This window comes from Cydia strobilella, chromosome Z (assembly GCF_947568885.1).
Source record: "Cydia strobilella chromosome Z, ilCydStro3.1, whole genome shotgun sequence".
NCBI lineage: Eukaryota > Metazoa > Arthropoda > Insecta > Lepidoptera > Tortricidae > Cydia > Cydia strobilella.
In genome coordinates, this window is record NC_086068.1 from 50,350,062 (window position 1) to 50,369,034 (window position 18,973).

The 18,973-nt window shown below is 37.4% G+C and overlaps 1 protein-coding gene across 1 annotated transcript in view; it reads right to left on the reverse strand.

Annotated features, from left to right (window-relative positions):
• LOC134753941 (guanine nucleotide-releasing factor 2) overlaps nt 1-18,262 on the reverse strand; it is a 90,759-nt gene extending 72,497 nt beyond the window's left edge. Inside the window, exon 1 of the mRNA XM_063689933.1 lies at nt 18,090-18,262. Within this exon, the coding sequence (XP_063546003.1) occupies nt 18,090-18,126 (37 nt within the window). The 5' untranslated portion in view covers nt 18,127-18,262. The remainder of the gene's footprint in view (nt 1-18,089) is intronic.
• Between the last annotated feature and the right edge of the window lie 711 nt (nt 18,263-18,973).

Sequence of the window (18,973 nt, forward strand, 5' to 3'; positions counted from 1 at the left end):
TTCCGGCCTGGGGAAGGGCATAGGGTAGTTTTCATCCCAGAAGTCATACTTTAAGGGGGTGAAAAGGGGGGAGGGGGGGTGGAAGTTTGTATGGGGAATCGATAAAATGCAGATTGGATAAACAAATAAGCTATCCAAATTACTAACTCCACGCAGACAAAGTCGCGGGCAAAAGCTAGTAATATATAAAAAAGTCTACCTATGACTATGACAGACGCACAGACAGACAACATAAGCTTAGTATTAGAGTTCCGATTGTAATTCTTCGGGTACGGAAAATTAAACGCTGGGTGGCGAATTTCCTCGAAGCCACACTTTGCAACAGCGGCCTTGGTAATTTAAGCAGTTTAAATGGGCGCATTGTAGTAAAGGCGCACGCCTCTGCTAAGTTTTCCCGGAAGTTTGTGCTTGATCATCTCTCGTAACTGTTCTTTAAGGGTAGTGTTGTAGCTGCCAGTTACCATGGTATTACTTTCTTTTATGTCTATCAACAGTATTCCGTGACAATCACAGAACATGGTAGCCATGATCTTTTTAGTGGATTGCGTTACCTTGGCCTTCCGAGGCGGCTTTTCACCATGACAGCGTCTCTCCTTCGAAAAAACCATTGTTTCGTCCCCCGTAACAATTGACTCCAGAAAACTGTTTCCGTGTTTTTAATAGGCGTCTAAATCTTCCTAAGAGCAAGCTTTTCGATCACTTCGCTGTAAGCTTGAAAGAAGTTTAAGCACCCACTTATCACTAACATTATTCATATGAAGATGTTCATGAAGAATCTTAAGAACTGAAGTTTTCCAAAGCCTTGTCCTTGCAGCTATTTATATGGTTTTAAGTCTTCGATCACTCATAACTTCGCAACTGCCGCAACCGGTCGACCGGAGCGAGGTTCGTCATTAATAGACTCCTGTCCTAAACGAAACTGCTAACCCCATTCTTTGACGGTAGAAAACGATGGAGAGGAGTCCTCGTACACAGCATCCAACCTATTTTTTGTGTCGAACGGGTTCACTTCTTCTTTTGTAAGGAACATGATCAAGCCACGATGGTCTAACTTAAATTCTTCGAAAAAATTCAGACTTCCTGTTGTTCTAACCGCCGTGTAATCAAAACCACAAACAATAGAAACCCAAAAACTATATCCAAAAGAACAGAGTAAATGACAATCAAAAAGACTTAATAATAAAACTTCCGTAAGACACATATTTATTACACATATTAAAACGAGTCACTCACGTTTATTTTAGCCGATATTGGTCGCCATGTTTTACTCCATAACGAGAACATTACCAAGACTCGAGTAAATGAATGAGTCAGTGGCCCGTTTTAATAATTGTGACGTTTTCAATCAAAAAGTATCACATTGTCGGTTGTCGATAAGGTTGATTTCTAATTGAAGCTATATGGAAATAGCGCCTTACTGACAAGCGACAATAAGTACCCTTTTGGTTGAAAATGGCACATATACTTAACATTTGGTAAATATAGTAATCATCAAAAAATATATTTTCATATTAGGTAATTTTACTATATAGGGCATTAGACCCAAATAATGAATAACAACAAAAAATAACAGAGGTCTGCTCGCAATGATTTACTGTCTGTCGTAGAAAAGGAAACGAATCAATGAAGGCCCTTTGAATCTTCTCATGCAAGTGTTTCGTTCCGTTCGAATGAAGGTCGAAAATCCTCTCAATAGCAATAATTTGGCTCATGTAATTGGCCGTAATCGGCGTATAGCAATTCGTACTCACGTGTTCTCACGTAAGTAATTCTAATTCAGGGTCTCAACTTAAAATAAATGGCATAAATTAAAATACATACTTTTATTGGTACAAGTTAAGCTAAGCAAAGACAAAATGTCCATTTTAAAAAGCTTATATTTCTTGTAATATATTATTTGAAAAACTACGTTAGGTGCGAGTGTAATCAATAAGAAACTCTGTAGAAAGGTTGAGGCCAGTGCACACTTGTTGTTTACAGTACTGTTGCGCAACTATGCTTAGAGGTGAGCTCAGAGAACGTAAAAGCAATCACTAGATAGGTAGTTAAATAACCGAAGGCAACTTGTAAACAACTACCTATATACTTGAGTGGGTTCATGAGTTATGAGACGAATGTAAACTCAAATAATTGAATTACATATTTTAATTATACTTTGAATTATTTTACGTAGTATTCATGAAGTAAATATAAAACATATAATTAATTTCTATGAATGTGAAAATGGCAATTTGCATTCTTTGTAATAAGGCGCCAGGCATTTGATGACGTCATTCATAAAACTTTACGGGCCTGATTTAGTTAAATTATGTTTTATCCCACAAATACATACCTAAGTAAAAACGACAGATAAAGATAAACTATTCATAGCTAATTCAGGATAGTAACGCGTTTATGAAGAACGCCATAAGTAGGTAGACAAAATCAGGTCCATTTCATTAATATTTAATGGCATATCTTCTGGCCTTCCTCACAGCAGTAGGTACGGCATAGAGTCCCCTAACTTCTGTATAATTATGATCATATAGTATGTTCGCCCATTCTGACTGAAGTCCTGGGAAAAAAACCCCTTGTTAGAATTATTTCTACACCTGACTGGACGATCCAACGCTTTCTTTTAAAGCTCAATAGCATTAAGATCAGTACCTTGACTAGGCCACTCAAAAACCTAAATTTTTTCACGCTTTAAAAAAGCCTTTACATGATTGGTTTTGTGTTTGGGGTCGTTATCATGCTGAAAAACTCAGCGAGGTGGCAATGGTGGCATATTTTCTTTAGTGTATGGTATCATTTGTGTGTAGAGTAAATTTTCATATACCTATCGATCCATTATCGGCATTATCCCATCAATTAGTACGAGAGGCCATGGCGAGAAAAATATGTACAGGGTAGTCACGTCGATTGGGCTATTCGAATTAGAAATTCCTGCGGCGGTGCCGCGGAGACGCGAAGTTATTACGTATGCGACGTTATGCACGCATCATCATTTACATTCGATATGCTAATATATTTATAATTTTAGAACAAATTATTTCGTGCTTATAATAATTACTAGATCCGACACTCAAATACCGATACCTCCATATTAAATTCTTGCCTTTTTTTTTAAATATTTATTGGTTCACCAACAATTGTTTACACTTTGTTAAGTATAACTACAAACGAACTATTATCGCTTAGCGTAACAATTACTTAAAGGTAAACACCACATGCATTGAATCAAGTAAGAAAACTGCATCTACGTGACATACTTTACAATAATAATAATAATGCAGGCATTAATTATAACAGGGACTAATACTGTTTACAATCGAAATTAAACTATCCTATCGTGAGACATATTTCAAAATGTTTAGATCAGTACGGTTTCACTCACTATTATTTTTAGTTATACATAACTATAAATAGTTTTAGCGGTTTAAACGTAAAGAGGTAACACATAGATACGAGACACTTACGAGACGAGGATACTTAGACAAAATCTCTTTAATATACCTACACATTTTTAGGGATTCTTGATTGTTTCTGTCGCTGTCGCTCGTTTCTGTCAGTCTTCTTGACATTATTTATTGTGGCAACCCTTTAAGAGCTCATTACATAAGCCAGTTGCGTTGTATCAAAGATAGATATAACTCCGTAATAGATGGATACAGTCTAAGGAAAAAACGTGCCTCGAAAATCAAGAAAATTTGATTCTCGATCAGAGGGCGCTACTAGCTTTGGCCTACTGTCATATACATAGATGGCGTTGACGGTTTCGTTTGTTATTTAACAATTTTAACGCATATCAGTGAAAGAACATGGGTCAAAATCATAAAAATAATTAATGCAAATAAAAAAATCATTTATCCATATTTAAATACATTTTATCGTATTTTTATAAATTTTCATTTTTAGTTTTAAAGTGTGTCGACAGATGGCAGTGAATTTACTGGGGTTACAAAATTCACTATGAAAGTACCGCTCTAGTATAAGTTACTCTATGGTTGTATCCAATAGGGGGTACCTATTATTGCAATGTTCAGCCGCCAGAGTGCAGCACTAGCACATATTGTAAACCATAGAGTAACTTATGTATACATATTATGCCTTAAACAGTTTTTAGGGTTCCGTACCCAAAGGGTAAAAACGGGACCCTATTACTAAGACTCCGCTGTCCGTCTGTCTGTCTGTCACCAGGCTGTATCTCATGAACCGTGATAGCTAGACAGTTGAAATTTTCACAGATGATGTATTTCTGTTGCCGCTATAACAACAAATACTAAAAACAGAATAATATAAATATTTAAATGGGGCTCCCATACAACAAACGTGATTTTTTTTGCTGTTTTTTCCGTAATGGTACGGAACCCTTCGTGCGCGAGTCCGACTCGCACTTGGCCGGTTTTTTTGAGAAGTTTTCATTATGCCATTGATGCATCGAGCTTTGTTTACAGAGAGCCTACTGCGAAACGCAAAAATCAAAACTTCGTTATCTGCTTCTCTATCGCTTCAATATGCAAGTGATAGAGAGGCAGATAACGAAATTTCGATTTCTGTGTTTCACAGTAGAGGCTCTCAGTAACCTCAGTATGTGCTAGTGGCGCTCTCTAAGGGTGTTTTATTTTTTCGAATTTTCGATTTTTGCTTCGATGTGACTGCTCGAATTTTTCTTTCTCGAATTGGTTATGCAAAAAAAATCGGTTACTATTTTAGAGGTTACACAACATCACCAAGATCTCATATAACCAAGGCTCTACAGCGGAGGGTAGAAAGAGCTTTAAGCGGCTACCATTAAAGTGGAGAGTAGTATGTTACTGAATCTTTATACATATCAATAAATTTTAAAATTACTAGTAAACTTGGATTTTGGTTACTTGATAATGATGTGTTTTATAATTTTTTGGAAAGAAAAATAGTTTTTATCGTGTTTTAGACGCTAAATTCCGTTATTTCATTTACATTTGCCCTGCCCGGTTAAATATGTGCCGTAGTATATTATAGTTAACAGTTTATAAATTGATGAAGTTAGGTTATTACACTTATTAACTATGCAAAAATATATAAAGTTACGGGACTAAAATCATCGGTGTGCGGTGTGCAGAGCCAACCACAGGCATCGCAGCATCAGTCACGGATGACGCCCTGAACGTGATCGCGGCCAACGTTCTCTCGCTTCACTCGCCCGTGCGGCGCAATCGACTGTACTATTTGCTGTTTCTTCAATGGTTTAGGTAACATCCTAAACAGTATTAGGTATGAGTTCTCATCAAGGCGCGACCACATCAGGTTGAAAATGATAATGATCTCGTCTATCGCGTTGTGTCAATGGTGTCAACATACAAAACTATTTCTATTATGCTTGCAGCAATTCCTTGTGATAAGTTACGTTAGGTACAACGGTAACCGTTTTTTACAAATAATGTTTTACCTGAAGTTGTAAGTTTAGATGGATATCTACCGATATATGCCTATATACCTGGATGGATATATACCTTTAAACGAGGAAACAAAAAACATGAGGAAAGCGAATAATTTAAACAGCGTATTTCTGACCATATTTCAAGTTAAAAATGTCGTATAAACTTTTCTGTAATTCGCCTAGTTTCAGAGTTCCTAGTTCCAATTAAAAAAAAACGTTTTTACAGTTTCATACTGCAAATTTTGCACTATGTAACAGTAAAAACGTTTTTTAGACTACGTCCCATAGTGGCAACATCGCCATCAACAATGCTTTTAACATTTACTTTTTATGTACGAAAAAACAAAACAAAAAATTTTTTTTTGCTAAATTGACCGTAATTTTTCCTTCTTTTAGCCTCGAAAAAGCGTGGTTGAAATCTTTCGGGTTCCTCGTGAACACCGGTATTTCGGGGATCTCGGAAACGGCTCTAACGATTTCGATGAAATTTGCTTTATAGGGGTTTTCCGGGGCGAAAAATCGAACTAGCTAGGTCTTATCTCTGGGAAAACGCGCATTTTTAGTCTTTATAGGTATGTTTTCCGAGCAAAGCTCGGTCTCCCAGATATTGGATATTTATATATTACGAGGATCTCTGAAACGGCTCTAACGATTTCGATGAAATTTGCTATATGGGAGTTATCGGGGGCGAAAAATCGATCTAGCTAAATAGGTCTTATCTCTAGGAAAAGCTTATTTTAATAACAAAACTTCCGTGAGACACAGACATATTAAACATATTAATATATATTTCGACTTAAAATACGCGAGTGACCCGTTATTAATATGTTTAATAAAACGCTTATTTTTGAGTTTTTATGTTTCCCGAGCAAAGCTTGGTCTCCCTGATATTAAGAAATATTGACTATAATAAGATTGATAAGAGTCTGTCTTCGTTCGTTTTTATTGATTCAAGTTTCCATTGGGATCGGTTACAAATTTGGAGGGAACTATTTTGGGCATTAGTATTTCAAACAACACATGTATTCAAAACATTAGTGTATTATTACACACCAAGTACAATTTTGTAGGTATATTTGTCCTTGAGATTCAGAACAATCAAACTCAGGGTTGAACATTTCTCAATCAAGGTATGGATGGAGGGTTTAACAGCATCAGCAGGCCTTAAGGTATTATATACAACTCATTTAAACTTTTTAAATACCGTATGAATTCAATTATATTATAAGGTACAAACACAGTATTGTTGGTCGAGACTGCGATGTTGGATAATGGGCGAGATGGTTAGATCGATTCATAGTGCTAGTAGTACAACCGGATTAGGGCTCACCTCGAAATCCTTCCAAAGTTATGAAATTTGGTATTTATGTTAATTAAAGGTCTCTTTTTCATGTCCACACTATTTGACATTTGGGGACATCGAGGAATCGCAGCCATCTTGGAAAATGTCTACCATCCTGGAGAAATTTGCGTTTTACTCTAAATATACGTTCTCTGAAAATATGGTGTAAGTCAACATTAAAGTTTATTAAATTCTACACAAAACAGTCCTAGATATCTTTGCGGAAAAAATACATCTTGTTATAGAAAATAATAGCTGAATCCAGATTTAGTGCTTATACCTTATACCCTTTCAGGGTATATTCTCTTAATATGAAACTTGGAGGAATATGAAATCCTCTTTTGTCTATACATTTGTAGACGTTCTACCCCAATATCAACATTTTACTCGACTGCGACTTAAACAGAAAGTAGGGTTATGGGTTTAAATACTAAAAATCAGTACACTAGCTCAGGATACTGGACGGATTTTTTTAAATGACATATCGGTAGATTCCTCTTGACCTTCACAACCCCAATATCAACATTTTACCAGTCGGGTAAAATGTTGATATTGGGGTAGAACGTGTACAAATGTATAGACAAAAGAGGATTTCATATTCCTCCAAGTTTCATATTAAGAGAATATACCCTGAAAGGGTATAAGGTATAAGCACTAAATCTGGATTCAGCTATTATTTTCTATAACAAGATGTATTTTTTCCGCAAAGATATCTAGGACTGTTTTGTGTAGAATTTAATAAACTTTAATGTTGACTTACACCATATTTTCAGAGAACGTATATTTAGAGTAAAACGCAAATTTCTCCAGGATGGTACACATTTTCCAAGATGGCTGCGATTCCTCGAGGTCCCCAAATATCAAATAGTGTGGACATGAAAAAGAGACCTTTAATTAACATACATACCAAATTTCATAACTTTGGAAGGATTTCGAGGTTAGACTTAATCCGATTGTACTATAGTGTATTTAGATACAGCTCAGACCGAGCGGGGCTGTAACGGGACCGCGCTCGCTTGGCTAGTTTGGTACGTGCTGCCTGCGGCCCGGCTTCCATTCCCATCAAAAATACCTATATCGTATATGCAGTGCCGGTGTCGCTCGGTCGCCTGCTACTTGACAGAATAGAATGGGCTTATCACCGGTTGAGTTTGCTTTTCTAAGGGCGGGTTATTATAAACCGTTGTCGGTAAAATTATGCATTCGGTAAAAACGTAATGTAGGCAACTTTCTCGATATAACCTAATATCCATAGCTTACCCAGATGAATTTATTAAACAGTGTTGAGGTACGTCTATAGTTTAAGATCTAAGTTTGATAGCCATTCCCTGGCATCTTAAACTATAGAAGTACACATAATGTTAATATGTATTACCTTTGTAAATATATATTTATATTTTTCTCTAATGAAGCCATACGATAATAATAGTGTTGAGTTGTTGTCTGACTCTCTTTAACTAACGACGCTTCAGTAACTAGTAACTCTGAGAGCTGTAGACTCCAACACCCCCATGGCTCCCCAATTTTAAAAATCCAACGAATCGGCAGAATCTACTCACAAATTTTCACAAGAATCGGTTAAGAAATGCGACCTATAGAGAATAACAACCGAGATATGATTAACGCAGACTACGAAAGGGATAAATACTATCCTATGTCCTTCCCCAGGACTCAAACTATCTCCATACCAAATTTCATCTAAATCGGTTCAGCGGTTTAAGCGTGGAGAGGTAGCAGACAGAGTTATCTTACCCCAGTTACTAAATGCAACTTTACCCTTGGACAGTTAAGCGAACGACGAAAATGAATGTAGACTAATCCAATTCAAAATTACATTCTCAACACATTTCTATAGTTTCAGTTCAGAAAGTTCACATAATCACAAGGGATTGCATATACAGATGTCATTCTATCAGTTACTAGTGTCCTCCCCCGTCTGCTGAGTTGAGATAAAATTGATCATACGGTAGTAAAAGCGACTGACCACATTGAATAATAATACAACAACATCAGCAAAAACCGTTACCGGCGATCAGTGCCGTCGCATGTTTCCTCTATTACTGTGGGTTGGTCGCATAATGTTGGCCATGCAAATGTATGTTTGAACGCTACAATCTTTTCATTAGAGAATCGTGATGTATCTTGATGACTTCTGTCGTAGCATCAGGTAGATTACCTTGGGCCCGCATCACAGTCGATTCAGGGCATATCTGTCGATCGTCTCGCATGGCTGACGAAAGTGAAAGGTACGGAATAAAAACCGGCTTAGTACATGTCGAGACGTGCATAATTTTGGGTTTCGCAGTCATTTAAATTTTAACAACCTTCCTTCAGACAAATCTGAAAAAAACCTACAAATGGCAATCAAAGATTTTTGAGAAGCAATCCCGCAAGAAAGTGCCTTCAGTACATATAACAGATAGTGCAAGATTTAGGATGTAAAATAATTATGATATGAATGAATGAACGAATACGTTTATTTCAGACACAACTGTCCATATACACAACACATACATATTAAATTTAAAAAATAAAAATAAAGAACATCATAATTTGACGTACACAATACAAACACACCAAGTCGAATAAATTAGCGTAACATAGATTAAGAATAAAATAGACATAGAAATTCAAAAGTTGCTAATTATTATCTCAATTACTTAGAAAATTAAAATGTAAGTTTGAAAATTAAATAAATTCTTAAATTCATTATTAAGTACAAATTATCCTTTGAGTACAGTCGCCATCAGATAGATCGGAGCGGCCGAGATGCTCACAAATATCTGAACACGCCTCTATTGTCAGGGCGTTAGAGTGCGTGTTCAGATATTTTTGAGCACCTCGGGCGCTCCGATATATCTGATGGCGACTGTACATCCATTATATCTAAAAAGTTTACCCTTTCTAATTGTTTTAATTTATTATTTAATCGTATGGCATATATACGCCAGCTAGGGCCCACAGTAGGGCTTCCAAATACCGGACCTCTCGAAATACCGGTATTAATACCGAAACTCTCTGAATTAATCCCGGGATTGTAGCACCTGCAATAGAGTCTTTAAGACCAAGTTCGGCCTGGCCAGCCACATTCGAGCCCATAATAGGCGTAATCCATAATTGCTGAGGTCGCCGTCATCGAAACCGATGAGGAGGACTATATATATTAAAAGGCAGTTATTAAAGGCAGGCATATATTAAAAATAGTAATTTTGTATTACATATATCCTGTACTCGACCTTTTACAGACTACATTTTTATTATTATGACTTTGAAGTAGTGTAAATGAAAGTTTGACACAATCAATTTTCTCCAGAAATTACATCAAAACAAGTGACAATTTCTCTAAGAATTATTAGATAGAATCGACTTAATTTCAACGTAATTTTGGTACTTAAACAATCTACAACATGTGCTGAAACTGTTCTTATACATCATTTTGTATAATTAACCACCATATTTTTTGATGCTGCCCCTTCTCTTCAAATATTACCGGTGACGCACGCTCGCGACCTCATTATTAAAAGGCTACTGGACGTCCTGCCGGTGAGCGGGCGGGTAATGGCGTGGGCTTTGCCATTCGAAATGGTTTGGTCAGAGATCTGAGTGACCTACCGAAGGGTGTCAATGACCGCCTCATCACTCTGCGCCTGCCAATCGGACAAAACAAATGTATACACCTAATCAGTGCCTATGCGCCTACTCTACCGTCACCGGATGAGGGTAAGGAGGCCTTTTATCAACAGCTTCGCCAAATTCTGGTAGGTGTCCCAAGACATGATAAGATCATTTTGTTGGGAGATTTCAATGCTCGTGTTGGCACCGACCATGATCTTTGGAACGGTGTTCTTGGTAAACATGGCGTGGGAAGGTGTAACGACAATGGATCCAGACTCTTTTCGTTGTGTGCCGAATTTGACCTTGGCATCACGAACACATTCTTTCGTCTTGCCGATAAATATAAGACCTCGTGGATGCATCCTCGGTCTAAGCATTGGCATCTGCTCGATTACGTCATCGTCCACTGTAAAGACCTGGGTGACGTTCTCATAACGAGGGCGCTGCGTGGGGCGCTGGGCTGGACTGACCATCGTCTCATTAGATCGAGGATGCAACTAAAACTTAAAGCTCCACGGCGAGCCTCCCACAAAATCCCTCAAAAAATTGCGTTTTCTAAACTTATCACCGCACCAAATTTGCGTAGTACGTTGGATTCAGCATTTGCTGAGCGCACTCTGCCGGCTGAATTCCCCACCACCGACGATGAGTGGCGATGCTTAGTGGAAAATCTTCACGCCTGTGCTCTGGAGACCATAGGTAAACCAGAAAAAAGACACCAAGATTGGTTTGACGCAGCTGATGACAGCATAAAAGTTCTTGTGGAAAGGCACAGACGTGAAATGAACTCAAAATCGGTGGATACGCGTAGCAAAAAGGAAGCTCAACACAACCTTAGGGCCAAGATCCGCGAACTCAAGGACAAATGGTGGAAAGAGAAAGCTGACGAACTACAGCACTGCGCTGATACTCACCAGACTGGGAAGTTCTTCGAGGGTATACAGGCCATTTTCGGTCCTCGGGTCAAGAAAACTGCGCCAATGTACTCAAAAGACAGACAAAACCGAGTTACGGATAAAAATACCATATTGAAGCGATGGGCAGAACATTTTAACGATGTTTTGAACCCCTCTGCGCTCAGTGCTAATCTGTCCTATATAAATATGCTCTTAGAGCTTCCGGTCTGTCATCAACTAGATGACCCACCAACCTTTGAAGAATACGTAGCGGCAATAAAGCGTCTCAAAAACCTAAAGACTCCCGGAATGGACCAACTTCCAGCTGAATTGTACAAATTGTCACCATTGTCAATAGGCTTTACCAACTCGTTTTAAGAGTGTGGAATACTGAAAAAGTGCCCCATGACTGGAAGGATGCGGTAATTTGTAAGTTGTACAAAGGGAAGGGAGATGTCTCCGATTGCAGCTCTTACCGTGGCATATCGCTTCTTTCCAGTGCCGGTAAAATTCTGGCGCACATCATTAACGCACGCCTAAGCCAAGTAGCTGAACGACACCTCCCAGAGAGTCAGTGTGGATTCCGTCCTGGCAGAGGAACCATTGACGCCATCGCTGTCGTAAGGCAACTCCAAGAAAAAAGCCTGGAACAACAACGGCCTCTCTACATGTGCTTTGTGGATTTAGAAAAAGCATTTGATAGAGTTCCACGTGAGGCCCTCTGGCTTGTTCTTCAAAAATCTGGCTATCCAAAGAAGTTCGTCAACCTGATTCGTCAATTTTACGTTGGAATGAAGGCACAGGTTCAACATGATAGCGAACTTTCTGAGGAGATCCAGATTTCGAGTGGAGTTAAGCAAGGATGTGTTCTGGCACCCACACTCTTTGCCATATACTTTTCAGCAGTCATGACAGATGCACTCAGGTGATGCAGCAACGAAATCCAGCTTAACGTAAGGACTGGGAGAAGTGTGTTCGACATCTCGAGGTTCAAAGCGAGGTCCAAGGTGCGAAGAGTCTCTATAATGGAGATTCTTTACGCTGACGACGTATGCCTTATGTCCGATAGCATGGCGGATCTTCGAAGCTACGTTGACGCTTTACATTTTTCTTGTCAGCGGTTTGGACTCGTCATAAGTGCTTCCAAGACTCAAATCCTCAAGCAACCACCAAGAGGTAGCGAAGCTGATCCAGCATCGCTTTATCTAGATGAGAAACCACTGGATGAGGTATCACGTTTTAAATACCTTGGAAGTACTATCCGGCATGACAACACCTTGGCTTCGGAGATACCATTCCGCATCGCTAACGCCACTGCCAATTTCGGACGACTCGCTGACCGGGTTTGGAAGTCCCATGTACTTAAGCTAGAGACGAAGATTAACGTCTACAAGGCGCTAATCATCCCGGTCCTTTTGTACGGCTCAGAGACATGGTGCCTCTACAAATCCGATATAAAAAAGCTAGACACATATCACCTAAGGTGTCTAAGACATATACTCAGAATCAAATGGGAAGACCGAGTTCCAAATTCTGAGGTCATGCGTCGTTCCGGGCTCTATGGTATGGAGGCTCTACTAATGCAGCGACAGCTAAGGTGGTGTGGGCATGTCTTCCGTATGGATGACCGCCGCTTGCCCAAAACCGTATTCTACTCTGAATTGGTGGAAGGCAAGCGGAAGCACGGCGGTCAGCATCTGCGTTATAAGGACGTGCTCAAACGACACCTGAGCGCTTGCAACATCGATCCTGAGCGTTGGGAGGAGCTTGCTACAGACAGGTCATCTTGGCGGTCGACCATCTTTAACCACATCAAATTATTTGAAGAAAACCGCCTCAATACCTTAGATGTCAAACGCCAACAACGTAAAGAGAGACCGAAGCCCTCGTACGCGTATACGTATAACGCGTCTGGCCAACTCTATTGTAGCACCTGCAATAGAGTCTTTAAGACCAAGTTCGGCCTGGCCAGCCACATTCGAGCCCATAATAGGCGTAATCCATAATTGCTGAGGTCGCCGTCATCGAAACCGATGAGGAGGACTATATATATTAAAAGGCAAGATGAGAAGAAGTGCTAATAGAAACCAATTCTTGTTATTTAGATATTACGTAACAAAACGTGTATAATTTCAATGACTAAATCTCAATTTTACATTTTTGCTCCAAAATCGTTAACGGGCTCTTAATTTATGATAAGTCTGTATGGAAAGGTCCTGGCACAATGACGAGCTGGAGTGGGCACCGGATGTTGCGCCCGCGTAGCGCGCTGCCCATAAATGTCGAATGCACTGTTTGACAGTCGTACCTCCTGCCGCGTTTGGCGGAAAATAGAATAATGCATTTTATTTCCTAGTCTATCTTATGAAACCAAGTGCGTCACTCCGATACCTACCATACCATACTTACCATAGGTAAAGCTTATTCGAGTGGAAAACTTATCGGGTCGAATTAAGCTCTATTTTACATTTCAAGATAATTATGAAGGCGTATCTGATCAAGCATACTAAATTCATGTCATGTGAAAATTATGTTAATACTATAGGGAGATAACAAGTGAACATAGGCGGCGGACAACTAACGTCAAACACATGCTTCATCCACAAGGTGTCGACACTTCGACACATTGCCGAATATAAAAAAACAAAATGACTTTACTAGACATATGGAAACAAGAAAGCGATTTTATTAAACTATTTTTTTTTTCGTCATGAGCCGTTCATTCGTATGTACCAATACCAATTTGTTTTACATAATTTGCAATTAATTAACTTTTGAAATAAAATAAAAAGATAATGCACAATTAATTAACTTTGTAACGAAAGAGGATATTTTCTTTTTGTAATTTAACTGTGCAATGTTGGTCGTCGGGACGTTAGGTTTTGTAGACTACATAAGTACTTTTTTGAGTAAGGCAATGTTGTAAAATCTGTAGATCATTTTTCCTGTCATAGAAACAGTCACCCATTAAAGAAAACTAGTATTTCCTAGCCAAATGGTCTCCAGATTTATTGATATTATAGGTATAATGTCTGGAAACGTCGACTATAAAATTAAAAATAAGTTTTTAATAAATACGTGGATGAAGAAATATAATCTTGCCTTTTATCAAATCACATCATTTATTGAGAAGTTTGCGAACTAAAAGTTATCTAAATAACGGTTACAAATAAGTCCCTATGAACCCTGGCAGGGTTGAATGCTGAAGGGATAGATTACATAGTAAGGTCGGTATTTAACTAAACATAAGACAAACCCTTTATTTTACTTACGCGAGCGGAGCCGCGGGCCCGTCTAGTAAACAATAATATAGTATCATCTAAAATAAGTGGGTAATTTTAGTTGCTAAGCAGTTGAGTTGTGCGGGCCGGTCGTAGATAACACGTCTACGAGTGCATTGATGTGTGATCGGATGGATGTGGCATATTGCGAGTAGGACTAAATTTGGAACTCAAAGTAATACAAGACTAATATGTCTTATGCATGTCATGTGTCATTTGTTTTTAATTGGGTATAATATAGTGAAATTAGTGCAATATTTCCTAATGCAATCAATAATAAATTATTTAATTAAAACAAATGTCTAAACAGCAGGCTGACAAATTAGAATTTCAACACAAGTAAAAATCATTGAATACAACTAAAAGAGTGAGTTTTTGCTGTTTTCATAGTGTGCCTTAATAAGTTTTGTTTGTTACACAACAATGTTTTAATTTACCCTAACCAGTATTAACACATTTTCTGCCAATGTTTTGATAGTGTTATACTCGTACTCATAGTCACTCCCAGCGTTTTCCCGCTTTGTAAAGAGTGGTTCGGAAAAAAAGTTGCAGCATATTATGTGGATTTTTCATTATATTTTGTGATAATTTTTAAGCAGTGCATTTTTTATAGTAATCTGTAGATACTATTCTATAAAATTAAATACAACTGTATTTAAAATAAAAGGGCGAATTCAAGTTTTCGCCTTGTATATTATCATATAATTGTTAAGCAACATTTTTCAATAAACACAATAAAAATACAATACCTAAGAACTAGACATAATCTATAAAAAAAAAACCTTACCTATGAATAAAACTAAAGTAACCTATAAAAACTACTCGGATAACCCACCCCGCATCGTTCCCGACGCAAAGGTGCCCATCACGTTAGCTGGTATATTCGTCTTGTATATTACATCTATCCTAACACTTTTTGAACAGCGTCTTCTGAGATAATTTATGAGGTGTTTCTCATAAACATAGTTTTTTCTTTAAGTTTGATGAGCTAATTAAAACCTTATTAAATTGTCTTGTTCAATATAAATATTTTTTGATTTGACTTCACTGAGGTTTGTCACACATAAATTTGTCTCCCATAGAAAAACCTCTGTCAGAGGTTAGATTGGAGAGACTTCCTGACTACCCAAGATAAAATCCATTCAATAGGGGGTATTACTGCAATGTTATGCCACCAGAGTGCAGCGCTAGCCCCTTTAGTAAACCATAGTGTAACTTATACATGGTACTGTGCCTTTAACAGTTTTTTGACAAGTTTTCAGAGATGACACTGATGCATCAAGGCGGTTTGTTTACAAGGGACCTACCGGGAAACTCGAATCTGAAATTTCGCTATCTGCCTCTTTATCATTAATATGCCAGAGTGAAATTTTGAATTTCTTGTTTTGGCGATAGATTGTGGTAGCGGCGCCCCCTACGCAGAGTTTCGCGTAGTATTCCTTATTGGTATAACTTATTCGTCACATGATATTTCTTAAAGCATAAAACAAGTTGTGAAAATGGAAATGCAATTGTGGCATTGTGGAAAACGGCAAGTCAAATTGCAGAAGATTGTCAAATTGCGTTGTTCGAAAGTTTTCAAGTAAAAATGAGAAAACTCATACAATTTCATAATTTTGAATATGATTTAATTTTTTTTATAGTATATTATATACAGATTACAGTTAGTAAGAGTAAATAAGTGCATGGGAGGTCCCATGGTCAGAGCATCAGAATATAGCAAAGGGGGTGGTGAGTTTATATTTTAAAATGAGCCAGTGAGTGACTAGCTAGACACAAACACCCACAATGTTGTATCAAAATGTACTATCATAAAGTCATTATAGAATAGGCTAGATGAATTTTTTTTATTAATGGTACTAATCAATCAGATGTGTTTTTAGGATCAAATGTCTATATGGGACCCCTTTTATTAAAGCAATACAATAGTCAGAAATGATAGTCAAAGTCCTGAAAGATAGTCAAATGTGACGTCAAGGTCTTGAAGTATGTACAATATACAGTGCATGTACACCTGTATAGGTAGAATCTTGGTGAAACAAACTCAAAATATTGTACCCAACACCTACATATGTAACCCAATATTCATATGCAAATAAATCATTCATTCATTCATTCATTCAAATCATTCATATGGAGAAATGGGGTTGGCAACTGTCAAAGGTTTGCAGAGATGGCACCATCATAGCTTGCCCCTTTTTCTATGAGATTTGGCTTAAAGGGCTGGCATCCAGGGCATTAAAAAAACAAAAATTTGACACAATTCTAGGGATTGACAGGGCAAGCTATGCTGGCGCCATCTGCTAATTATTTCGGCCGGCCAACCCCATTGCGTTTTTGTTGGAGAAATATTGTGTTTATGTATATAGTTGCACATACAATCTTTTTATGGATAAAATGTAAGGAATCAAATGGTATCGTCGGCGGCGACGGCGGCGTTCTTTGACTAGGCACGTATTTTCTTTCCTTATCATACACTACCGTAGATATATACTAATACTGTCTCTTTCATGCAAAGGGAAACCTTTATAAAAAGTGCTTAAAGATAAGGGTAACCCTTATTAGGAGCTAGCCTTATTTTTGGTTAGTTTTTCGGTAAGGGTTAGTCAAAGGTAAGGGTATGAATGGGCTTGCAGTTCAAAATGGAAAGTCTTTCAATGTGTTAGCCGTGTTTAAGTGTCGCCCATTGAAAGGGTTTTATCGCGGAAAGGGTTGTCCGGTCCTTGGTCCTTAGGCAGCCCAAGAAAATTAAAATACTTAAAAAAATCTTACTATTTATAAAACTGCTGCTATATATGTCCATTATTAATCATTACTCATGAACATAGAAGTGATACCTATCTCATTCTTTTAAATTATGACAATTAAAAAAATTACCTTAAACATTTGAAGATTTTGAAATAAAATTGTAACTTGTTAAGTAATACAAGCTTGCTATTCTCCCATTTGCTATGTAATTTTCTAAGAATAGTGTCTGATAACAGTAATTAGACTTCAATGCATTTGATATCTAGTATGTTTTGTTTATTTACTTTTGCAAGCAAAACTAAAAAGCGCAAAGATGTTATTGGGGATATAGGCATTCTGTAACTAATTTGCATCCAATTCCCGTATGTTTTGGGAATACTCTAAACATAGCTGAATTCATACGAGTCCAAACAGTTCCGTCCACACTCCACACCCCCTTTTCACTGATAGCGTAAAAATAATATCATAAAGATTAATTAAAAATCAACATAAACCAGAAACCCTTTATTTCATAACAGACTTAATCATTCTATATTCGTTTATAAACGATACTTTATTGTTAATATTGATATTTAACATAGCATGTATACGGTTTTCATTCTCATCGCAAGTGCATTTTAGAACGAAAATAACAAAGGTATTACAAATTGGCATGGTTGTTCATCGCAAATTAAAGTGATATAACGCATAACAAACACAAAAGAAAGTCAATCAAAATAAAATAAAGTTTCAATACAAATGAATTCGATCTCCAAAGAACAAACGTAAAGAAGTATAACTAGACTAGAATGTCACGCATAACTTACCTTGTCCGCATTTCTCAGTCTTTGGAGTCGAAGTCATTTCAATTCGCCGTTTGCACCACTATGGCATGTTATCACTTATTCCAAGTCTCTTACAAAGGGTTGAATATATAATAAATCACAAATATATCAATAAACTAAGAGGACCGACCGGCGGCCATGTTTAGAAACAATTTGCATATTTTTATTTTAGAGCATCGGACGCCATCTATTGGTCCGTTTTGTAACTTTTCAAAAGTGTCTACCATAGATCTAGTATATTTCTTTAGATGCGGCCTACCGCGTGCGCCCGTAAGGGATAGACATACATGACGTCATAAACGTGGGGATACCATATTGGAAAAAATTACCCCAATAATTGATATCACATTGGGGCGATTACCCTGGAGCCAAAGTTAGCTTGTTTGACGGTATTAAAAAAATGTTAAATAAAATGTCAATGGGCCGTTCTTTTTAGGCGTATGAACAATGAAATACCTCCTATAATTCGCGCAGGTGGTACAAAACTAAACATGTTTAGTAAATAAAACGTAAAATAAAATGTATTATGGGTTTTAATTTAAAGAAATCACAAATCGCAATCACACCAATTAATGTACACCACATTTAATCTTCACAACATTTGTTTTTATTTTTTTTTGAATTAGAAGTACGAAAAAACTTCGAGGTCAAAATTACCCATAAAATTATGATATTTTCATCTGGTATCCCTAACATGATTGTTATGCAGCTAAATTAAGAAGAAGTTTAAAAATGGCTGACCTCAGACTCCTACCTACCTACGTAATTTGGGCAGATAATTTTACAAATAATGTTATGTTAATTTGCGTAAATAATTGTGATATTTTTATTGAAATCGTTTGAGTGTAAAGTGTAACATTGCTTTG